This window comes from Eptesicus fuscus, chromosome 6, assembly GCF_027574615.1.
Source record: "Eptesicus fuscus isolate TK198812 chromosome 6, DD_ASM_mEF_20220401, whole genome shotgun sequence".
NCBI classification, from domain to species: domain Eukaryota; kingdom Metazoa; phylum Chordata; class Mammalia; order Chiroptera; family Vespertilionidae; genus Eptesicus; species Eptesicus fuscus.
In genome coordinates this window covers 69,324,444-69,335,697 of record NC_072478.1, presented here as the reverse complement: position 1 = coordinate 69,335,697, position 11,254 = coordinate 69,324,444, and the positions used below count along the sequence as shown (strand labels likewise).

Genomic DNA, 11,254 nt, shown 5'->3' with positions numbered 1-11,254 from the left:
CAGACTTCTAAACTTCTGAAGTTGTTCAAAAACCACTAAACTAGTTGCATCTAAATTGATGTCCTTTTTAGTTCTAAGGTTCTGTTACCTGAGCAAGCATTGAAGAATAGTTAAAATTTGTAAGGATGTAATAAAGCAAAGATTAGAGGGGAAATGTCAGTCTTTGAGGCTAGAGTATAGAACTCTTGATGGAGAAGTTGAGAATTGAATCTAGCATTTTTTCTCAATTTGGGAGGCAGAAAGGGAGCTCTTGAAGGATTTTGTATAGGGAAATGACATACATTCAAATGCCACTCCACAACATTTTTTTGTTTACTTATGGAAATTTGCAAACATACAAAAGTAGAATAGTAAATGAATCCCCATGTACTAGTACCTATCACCAAACTCAATTATTAAAAAATGGCAATCTTGTTTGATATATACCTTCCCAAATTGGTTTATGTTAGAACAAATATCAGACATATTATTTCTTCTGAAGATACTCTGACATGTATGTGTAAAATGTGAAGACTCTTTAGTGCCACATATGTATAACCACAATTCAGTTAGCACACCTGAAAAATTAATAGTAATTCTCCCATTATCTCATAAATTGTAGAGTGTTAGAACCAAGATCAAAATTACATATATTAAAATTTGTATGTTTGTTAAATATCTAGTAATCTATACATTTTCTCACATTTTTTCTCTTAATTTAGTTCTTGAAAAATGGGCTTTTGTTTGAAGTATCTCACAAACTCATTTTTTGTTGCCTACATTTCCATGATGTCATTTAACATGGTCTTTTGTCCTCTGTATTTCCTGAATCAAATAGTTAAATCTAGAGGCTTTCAAAGTCAAGTTCAAAATTTTAGCAAGAATATTTCATAGTTAAATTATTGGCATGAGTGATGGATTATGAATGGAGATTTTAGTGTTGAGTCCCTTCAATGTTTGAGGAGTCTGTGTGGGGCCAGGGATAGATAGAGCCCTGGACAGTCAGATCTGGACTTAGGCAGCCTGTTTTTACCTCCCACGTTCAGTAATTCCATTTTCTTATCTGTGCCATGGAACTTTTTAATAAAAAATATAGTTGTGTTCATCATGTATTAAGGCAGTGCCTATACAGGGTAAAACAGACATTTCATGTGTTATAGAAATTTAGAATTTTTAAATTGGGAGGTATTTTTAGATAATTTTATTTTGCACATGAAATGATGTGAGCATTATTTTAAGAGAGCCTTAGATGAAACTTGCGAAAAATAATTTGATCATAATGTGTATGTGAAATATGTAAAAATGCTTTGAATATATTGATGGGGATTGGTAGGAATTGTTGTCAGACTTTATAACAGTTAATGAAGGATCACTGAGTTATGAGCTGAAATTGATGGTTTCTTTGATGTGAGGAGAAAATATTAAGTAGACAGAAAGCATAAGAATTTCCTCTTTAGAAATAGTTTGATCCTGATACATCTATAAACTGACTTTAAATACAATTTACTGCTCTGTCACTCCTTGTGTTACAATAGTTGTCAGATATATTTGATTTTGTGTAGTGTTTTCAGTGGCACCAGAGGAGCAACCTCTGTCACTTCTGGTCCTAAGGAAGAAACCCACCACAGAACTCTGGTGGCGCTGGGGTCCCCCTTACCTGTGCATTTTCAGTGTCTTCCTGGGCAAGATGAGAAGACTGCACTGCTCACCCATCCCAACACAGCCTTTCCCTGGCCTGTGCACTCTTCTATGGGGAGGCTCTGGTGCTTCAACATCATTGAAAGGGGCCACTTGGGAGTCTAAGCATTTACTCAACTATTAATGACATTTGCAAGTTCTCATTAAATTCTGAATCCCAGGGAGTTTCATTAATTTCAGTTAAATCAGCCCAAACATGACTTATTTTCCACCCCCATTGGCTAAACACTCTATTCCCCAGCAATGTTGAGATCTTAACAAGTCCCATTTTAGGCCTGGAGGCAATAAAAGCTGGTAAAGGTGAGTTCTGGGGAAAATTGCCCTCAATTTGTGAGTCATTGGAATACTTTTAAGGAGAGGAATGTTTTTTACTCAGAAGGGACACAACTAAAGAAAAGGGGCAAATGGGTATTCTCTGTGTCTATATCCCACATCTTAGGGCCTCACTCCTTCCCGCCCTTCATGGGAGAGGCCTGGAGGGTCTAACTGCATCTTTGTAGATCTTACATCAGGCTCCGCCCTCTGCCATGTATACCCTATTACTACTGTAGAAATGGACTATTTTTTTGTATTTGAGTTTATTCTTCATTTAACTTTTAAAACACTACTATAGTTAAATATTAAAAACAATAGCAAGTAGTGAGTATATTACAATTACAGTCCTTCACTCATTAACTATTGTAAATAAAATGCCAGCAGTGAGTGTTATTCACTGGCCCCATTAAGAAATCTGACATTGAACACCACTCCTAGGATGATGTCATCATCCTCATATGCTTCTCCATTGACTTGGATCAAAGTCTACCAGTTCTACTTAGTCCATTTCATCAGTCTCTTCTACTTCCTTCCTTTCAGGTAGGAGTTTTTCCAGCAAAGAGAGTTTATCAGGAGAGAGAAAACCATTTTCAGGAAAGTTTACCTTAAATTTGATGATTAGGTGACCCTTTTCATGTGGTCTATGATGAATTGGCATGCCTTCATTTAACACAGATTTGATATCTTCATTCTTGACAATCTGACCTGGATGAAAGGTGATGACTATGGTTCGGTTGTCAGGAGTAGCTATTGGCTTTTAGAAGCCACAAGATGCTTCAGCCAGCTGTATGTCCATACACATGAAAGGTCGTCTCCTTGTCGCATAAAAACAGCATGGTCTTTTCTGACCTAAAACGATAATATCTCCTGGCTCCAGTCTTGGTTCTTGGTCTTCTTCACCATGGAATGTTATCTTCTGGCCATCTTTCATGCCTTTATCAATATGAACTACAATCTTCTTCTCTCGAACTATCTTCCTTCCATTGCAGCTTTTACATCCATCTTTAGGACTGATCCATTCCCCATGGCCCTGGTACTCCATGCACACAGACTGAATTTGCTGAACCATTCCAGGTTCTGTCTGGTGATTTCTTATTTGCATTCTAGTACCTCAGCAATTAAGACAGCACTCTACTGTTCCTTTCTTACCACCTCAGCCTTCACATTTGTCACAAATCACATCCTTTTGCAGAGCTAGTTTTCTTGTTGCACCATTATATAAATCATCTAAGGTTACTGAGAGCTGATGACAACATTTTTTACCTCTCTTTTCTCTCTCTACCTTCTCCTTCTCCAAAAAACATATCAAAGATGTCCATGGGAGAGCCAAAACCAGCACCTGCTCCATCTTCCTTTAATTGCTTGTTCTCCTCATTTGTCATATAATTCCCTTTTCTTTGCATCAGAGAGCACTTCATAAGCTTGAGAAATCTGTTTAAACTTCTCTCCTTCATTTGGATTCTTATCAGGTGGTACTTCAAGGCCAGCTACCTGTAAGCCTTTTTCTTTTCTTTTTTTAAAATATATTTTTCATTATTTCAGAGAGGGAGAGGGGGAGAGAGGAAGAGAGGAAGAGGGGGGAGGGAGGGAGGGAGGGAGGGAGGGAGGGAAGAGGAGGAGAGAGAGAGAGAGAGAGAGAGAGAGAGAGAGAGAGAGAGAGAGAGAGAAAATGATTTAAGAGAAGCATTGATTGGCTGCCTCCTACACCGTCCACACGGGGGATCAAGCCTGCAACCCAGCCATATGCCCTGAGTGGGAATCAAACTGACCTCCTGATTCATAGGTCAACATTCAACCACTGAGCCATGCCAGCCAGGCTGTAAATCTTTTTCAATTCTTCCTGGGTGGCATTGGGTTTGACCTCCAAAACATCATAGTAAGTGGTTTCTTTTACCATTTTTGACAGCTGGTAAGTGGCCGAAGGCAGGTGTGGAGGAGCTGGAAAGAGCACGTTGCTCTAGAAATGGAATATTTAAAAATTGCCAGTGAGGACTTCCATGGATGTTTTTAAGTGTATATTCATAACTTTAATTTTAAGAATCTAGGTAATAATTGCAATTTTCATAACTATTGTTGCTGTAACAAATGCCATGGCCTTGGATCTCACAACACCTTGCCCTCCTGCATTTCATTCTATGCTACTATTGATGATAATTAGGATGCTGTTGCATTCCATAGATTTTTCCATGTCATACTACCATTGTGGTCCTTGACTATATGAACAATCCTGATCCAGGAGCCTATTTCAGAGTTTATTTCATGGTGCTATTTCTGGTACAGTTACTGTGTCTGCGTCAGGAAACAGCATACTCAGAATAATTCAAGGAGGATCTCATAAAGAGGTGATTTACTAAGGTAGAGTACAGGGAAACTGTGAGGGAGAGTACAGTTCCTGGAGCTGGTAACAGTAGAAGTGCACCACGCCTGGCTTAAAGGGAGGAGTGGAAAGAAAAGTTAGCAGAACCCAGAGGGAAAAAATCTTGAGAGAGCCGCCTTGGCTGAGAGGCACAACCACTCCATGGGGAAAATCGGGAATCTTTTCTATCCCTCCCACTTCCCACCAGAGTTCCCCAGGGGCAGGACCCAGTGAAAAGCCAGTAGGCCGGGAGACTCCTAAGGACAGAGAACAATATCTAAGATGTTGGGAAATAGATGGAGAGACACATCAATTATCTGAAGAGTTTCAAGAATGTTTGTGTTTAGCATCTTGTTTGTGGAGGTATAAAATCATATAATTTGATGAGGTTTTCTCAGACTAAAACTAAGGAACTGATCAGCTCATGGTAGGAGAAAGCAAGAGCTTTGAGAAGCCCATTTCCTTATTCCACATACCTTCCAGGGGAAGGCATCTTAGCTGTCTTTTGAGGTCATAGAAGTAATTTGGAAATATTTTAGTGATTACTCTGTGCTTGTTGTTATTCATCACCTTTATTAAATAATTTTATGAATTGAACTACATATACATTATATTTAACAATTCAATATAAAAATAAATACTTTGGGATAAATAATTTATGTATATTTTAGAGCCCTTAGGGCTTACAAAAAGAATCTTAAAAGATCCATATTTATCATCTGAAGACGAAGAACAATAATTACAAAAGGTAGCAAACCATACATCAAAAAATAAATATAATTTTTAAATATTTAAATAAATAGAAAGCCTGATAACATTTTAAATGGGAAGCACTTAAGTCAGTGTTGAGACGATTCTTTGACAAAAGGTAATCCACTTGTTCAGGAAGTCTACGATGTTCACCGTCTCATCATCATCGTCACATTTGAATCTCGTTTCAGGTCCCTAAAACACAAAAATTATAATTATTTTTTTAGTTCAGGGTGGTTTACCTTAGATATAATTATTCTCAATTGAAGTATTACAGGTTTATGGCCTTTATTTTCAAGGAGGTTAAACATATTAATCTCATTTTCTTGAAATGATCAAATTGATGTGCTGAAATTATACTGTTATGACACCAAGTGATAGTAACACACAAGCTGAGGTTGTTAATCCTATCAATCTTAAGGAACACAAGATTTTTTCCCTTGAATTATATACCAATAAGCATTTTTGTTGTTGTTAGTCCTTACCAGAGGATATTTTTTCCATTGTAAAGAAAGTAGAAGGGAGGTGGGTGGGAGAAGAGAGAGGAAGAGAGAGAGAGAAACATTGATGTGAGAGAGACATCTATTGGTTGCCTCCCACACATATGCCAGCTGGGGATAGGGAATGAACCTGCAGTGGAGATACATGCTCTTGACAAATCAAACCCATGACCCTTTGGTTCTTAGGCTGATGCTCTAAGCATTGAGCCACACCCGCCAGGTAAGCATTCTTTGTTGTTGTTATTCCTCACCTGAGGATATTTTTCCATTGATTTTTAGAGTGGGAGGAGAAGAAACAGAGAGAGACACATCAATTGGCTGCCTTCTGCACAGGATCGAGCTTGCAACTGAGGTACATGCCCTTGACTGGAATTGAACCAGGGACCCTTCAGTTTATGGATGACGCTCTAATGAGCCAAACCAGGTAGGGCCAAGTAAGCATTTTAAATGAAAACAGGTGTAAACAAATATTTCATTAAATGTATGCAAAATCAAGTTTTTAACCCTCCTTTCCTCTGGGTTTAAATCTATATAGGTTACATGTGTGCAGTACCAGTGATATACACATTATACTTTCTTTTTTAAACCTCAAGTCTTCTGTTATTCTATTTGAATGAATCGCTACATATTTTCCCCCTAATGAGATAGAGCCAGTCAAGAGTAAGTTAGGACAAGCTTTTGTTTGGGGGTAATTTGTGTGAAAAAGTTTCATAAATAGTCATTACCACGACTCCCCCCCCCCCCAACTCAGTATCAGTAAAGGACCAACTTTTGAAAGTTTAAACATTGGAGATTTTGTTTTGTGGACTGACTTGTTGGAAATTAATTTCATCTGTCAATAGGAGCTATTTCAACTTTGCCTTTAGCTGACAAAGTAGGAAAATATTCTGATATATAGTAAGATAAAAGAGGGCTTTTTAATTTTGAAGTAATACCTATCCTGGGAACATAACCAAGTGAGATAAAGTATCCATTCCCTTTAAATAAACTGTTGTAGTGTTACATACTGTTTTTACATACAATTAAATATTATAACCTCTTAGAGGGTGAGATTTTTTAAAATATTGGGCTTTTGAAACTCGGAGTCTCTGATTTTCACATAATATTCTCTTAATTTTGCATCAAGAACTTAGAGTCAGTTTTCTGATATTGGTAAGAAAATTAAGAGCATGCCTTTTAACATAGATGAGAAGCAGTCTATCAATGTCTAGATGACATTGCTCTCAATGTATTTTTGAAGAATTAAATGAAAGGAACAGTCTACTAATAAAATGACTTCTATTCATAAACAGTTAAGATTTTTAGGACCTTGGTTATACTATCATTAAAATTACACTGTTTATTTAGGATACGTATTAACTCATGAATTTTGTACTTTGGCAGATTGGATGAAAAAAGAGACATGAATCTCTTTTACATCACCTGAGCCCCTTGTATATTTCATGCTTCCTCAGCGTTTAAAAATACATAAGGTTTTGAAAGTATTGCCTCTTAATAAGGAGTTAATTATCTAATCCATTGGCCATTTTAATGATTGCTGATTTTTAGACCAATCTCTTAGTCCTTCTACCAGTGGTAGGGAAACCCCATTTAAAAGGCCTTTTAGATAATCAGTGTTGGTAAATCTGGAAAATGACCTGAAGGAATTAAAAAAATACATAATGAAAACTGTGCTTTCTGTGACATTCAGTTCAGTTTTTTCTCCTACTCTCAGTATTGCGTCAATGTGAGGGGTGACTGCAGGGCCAGGGGCTTGACCCTGTGTGGATGGTGGGTGGAAACCTTCTGGCTCTTACCCTTATACCTTATTCTTCCCAGCTCCACAGTGTATCACCTAACACACAAATGATTCATGCTCACAGTGGACTTAAAATGTATGAGCACTTCACAAACACCAAAAATGCTATACTACTCTAAAATGCCCCTCCCCTCCATGTATTTTCTTTCCAGGTGAGCAAATGAAGTATTCCCTTACCTTCAGGTTCTGAGCGAGTACATTGACATTGCTCATTAATTCCGTGATATTGCTCAAGCTTTTGCTTTGATCTAACTTTAGCACTTTCTCCAGAGCTTCATGTTCTTCGACTAGACACTGCAGATGTTTCAATTCTGTGGCCTGGAATAATAAAAATAATTATTAGGTTAGTTTACCTTGACTCAAAAGTCAATCAATGTACCCTCAAATTTATTTTAAGAGTAGCAGGACATAGTTTTTACCACTCTCTCTGTTCTCAGCATTACTGTCAAGCTGGACCCATAGAGTTTACATGATAAGACTGGAAAAACTAGAGGTCAGCTACCCACGATTAGAAATAATTGTTAGTTAACAAATAATGAATCATTAATTTCAGCTTAATTTGGTTTTGCAAAGCGGCAACATTTCTGCATCTAATTGCAAGTCACAGATATAGGCTGAATTATTAGGACCAGAGTAGGAATGTGGAAGTATGGGTCACAGTCTATGATTCTAGTGTTTCATGGTTTAAGAGGTGAGAATCATAGAATGTTAGGACAGAAGGAGCTCTCAGATGTCATCGGTCACAGTCCAACATTTTATACATTAGCCATTGTAACTGTGTATAAGATTGGCTTTCAAAATAGCTAATCACATATAATTGCATCTTAATTGTTTACTTTTCTATAGTAAGTAAATTAAGCATTTTAAAAATGATTTGTACCAACCAAATAAAACATTGCAATACTTTTGAATGGGCCTTCTGATTTAGACATACACACATAATGATAATATTTCACACTTCTATGGTACATTGTAATTTCAAAGTGTTTTCTCCTAAATAAGTCCATTTAAGTCTCACAGCCACACTTTGAGATAGGCAATGCAATGTTATCTTCATGTTACAAATAAGGAAAGTAAATCTCAGATTTTGTGTTCTCCCAAGGCCAATGACCAGGAGTAGCCAGGATTAAGTTTCAGTTTTATCTTTATAGCATTAACCCAGAATCCTTTGAATTAAATGTTTTTATCATTTACTAAAATCTTTTAGAAACATGGAATGGTTGTAAACTGAACAAGTGAATGGAGTTTATCACATCACTTTGGTTTCAAATAGATCTTGAGTTGTCATTTAGAAACTGTTAGATTTCAAAGAATCTACCACCCTCTAAACTATGCACACATCTTATGTTATCTTTCTAGCAATCTTCAGAGGGAGAGGTAGCACTGCACCACACAGGTCTTACGACATTTTCATCTGCTGGCCTCTCAACTTGCTACTGCAGAATAGGTTCTGCAAGTTCAAGGCTGGAGTTTTCGGCATGGGCAACTTGGAGTTAGTCCCCTTAGAAAAGTCTAGAGTCTTTTAAGTTGCTGGAGGTAAGATATATGTGTCTCTGATTCAGCTGGAGGAGATCACTAAATTATTTCCTTTTCATCTTTTAAAAGAGTAGCTTGAAGCATACCTTGAGTAAGAGGCAGATCAATGGAATTGCATCTATGATCCTTTAAATACCATTTCCCCCCCTGGGCGTGGATTCCCAGGACAGGCTTTTCCCAGCACTGGTTTTGCCTGTTCTCTGTTGACCCACACAGCTGTTAGCAGTCCTCTCTTAGCAACAGGGGCCTGGATGACCTATGTTTATCTAACTACCTGAATCCCAAAACAACCAAATGGAGCTTTTACACTTGGAAAATGAATCATCTAGTGTAAGTCTCTAGGACTATTGGCATAAAAGATGTGTAAGTCCACAATTGTACTTTATGCTCCCCAGGAAGAATTTTGTCTTTACTCTTTAGTACTAGTAATAGCAAATGCTTGTATGGTGTTCACCATTTGCCAGATGCTTGTAGAGAGTCCTTTACATTTACGCACTCATCCTCCCTCACAGAACTATATGAAGTATGTATAGTTATTCACAGATGTAGCCAAGAAACAGTCACAAAGAGAGCTGGTAACTGCCCAAGTTCACAAAAGCTAGGACATGGTAGAGCTGAAATTTCAGTTCAGATCTGGCCCTCAGGTCTGGGCTACGGATTAGTGCTATGTTGCCTCTCAAAGGCAGACTCTTAGAAATTTCTCCCAGGACGGTGGTCGGCAAACTGCAGCTTGTGAGCCACATGCGGCTCTTTGGCCCCTTGAGTGTGGCTCTTCCACCAAATACCATGGCCTGGGCGAGTCTATTTTGAAGAAGGGGCGTTAGAAGAAGTTTAAGTTTAAAAAATTTGGCTCTCAAAAGAAATTTCAATCGGTGTACTGTTGATATTTGGCTCTGTTGACTAATGAGTTTGCCGACCACTGTCCTAGGACACAGGATTTATTTTAAAGTGGGCTGCTCTGATGTTGGTTTTGGTAATTTCATGGTAAAAGTAAATAATAGATATCTGTAGAGTTTTACATTTTCAAATGAAGCAGTAAATTCACATAATCTTGTTTTAAAAATGTCCCAGCAATGAAATGAGAATATTATTATCTTCTTTTCTTCCCAACCCCTTTTCCTCCAAATACAAACAAGGACATCTAAAAAATACATAGGCAAAGCCATTTTACAAAAGCCCCATTATCAAACCTGGATATATATATATATTTAAAAATATTGAAGTTACTAATACTTTTTCTCAGATGAGATGCCACTAATATAATCAGTGTGCAAATTTCCATTTTACTTTGCATCTTAATAAAACACAAAATGAACTTAGAAAGTTGTACTTACATTCCTGGGCATGTAAAACTTAAACGTGAGCATCATGGGGAGTTTGGAGTTCTTGTCATTCTGAGAAAACAAAACAGACTGTTATTACAAAGTGTACTCCAGGCAGAAAAGTTAAAGGGATTCATTTTAGCAAGCAAGGGATATACATACCCTGACTCCATTCAGAAGCCGCTGCAGATCCAGTATCAGTTGCTCCAGCTGCTGCTGTGTTTCCTGACTGGACCTCGAGGTAGGTGCACCGTCTGCGATGAATGCGAGAGTTAGTGCAATACAAGACAAGAAGTGCATCTTGTACATTGTGGCAGGAGGTGAGGTTGATGCGAGTAGTGATTAGAGAGCTGATAGAGAGCTCTTGAGCAAAAGGAGCAATTTATACTGTTAATTCTGGAAAAATATCATGGGGGTGTCGAAATATTTTACATATTACACATATTTTCAAAGACTTTACCTGGTGGCAAAAAGCATTACCTTTATTTTTCCTCTTCTGATGACTCTTTGGAATTTCTTTAAACCCCTGTGAGCTGACTGAATGGATGTAGGTGAAATCCCTCTTGGTTACATTAGCCCACACTTTTGTGGCAGTTCCAATGCATATGCCTCACGCCTTCTGTATGAAACAGTTTTTCCTCCTCTTTCATTAAGGGGGTGGGGAGACAAAAGTAGCTCATGAAAATGTTCTCTTTGTTGTAAAACTATGCTGAACATGTGGCTCACCCTGTTGTGGTGGACGAGAGCTGGAGCAAATAGTTGAAAAGAATAAATGTTTAGATTTGTTGATTAGACAGGAAGAATATTGGTTTCCTGTTTCAGGATGGTTTTGCCTTTTCATCTACACAATGCCTGAGCTAATGAGTACAACATGATAGATTAATTCTTACATAATAAGCCAGAGAAATACTAAGATTAGGATACATATTATGGTCATTGATCTTGAGATGCTGTTTTCTGCTGTTTTAATTTGAACATGTTTTTAGTATGTTTAAATCTC

The 11,254-nt window shown here is 37.5% G+C and overlaps 1 protein-coding gene and 1 pseudogene across 1 annotated transcript; both read right to left on the bottom strand.

Annotated features, from left to right (window-relative positions):
* Positions 1-2,398: 2,398 nt before the first annotated feature.
* LOC103290276 (dnaJ homolog subfamily A member 1-like) lies at positions 2,399-3,889 on the bottom strand (annotated as a pseudogene).
* A 1,293-nt stretch (positions 3,890-5,182) lies between these two features.
* Positions 5,183-10,563, bottom strand: IL2 (interleukin 2). The gene is made up of 4 exons (XM_008143276.3): positions 10,417-10,563; positions 10,267-10,326; positions 7,574-7,714; positions 5,183-5,293 (listed from the first exon to the last, which is right to left on the bottom strand). Exons 1-4 carry the CDS (start codon positions 10,561-10,563, stop codon positions 5,183-5,185), a joined length of 459 nt encoding a protein of 152 aa, XP_008141498.1.
* Between the last annotated feature and the right edge of the window lie 691 nt (positions 10,564-11,254).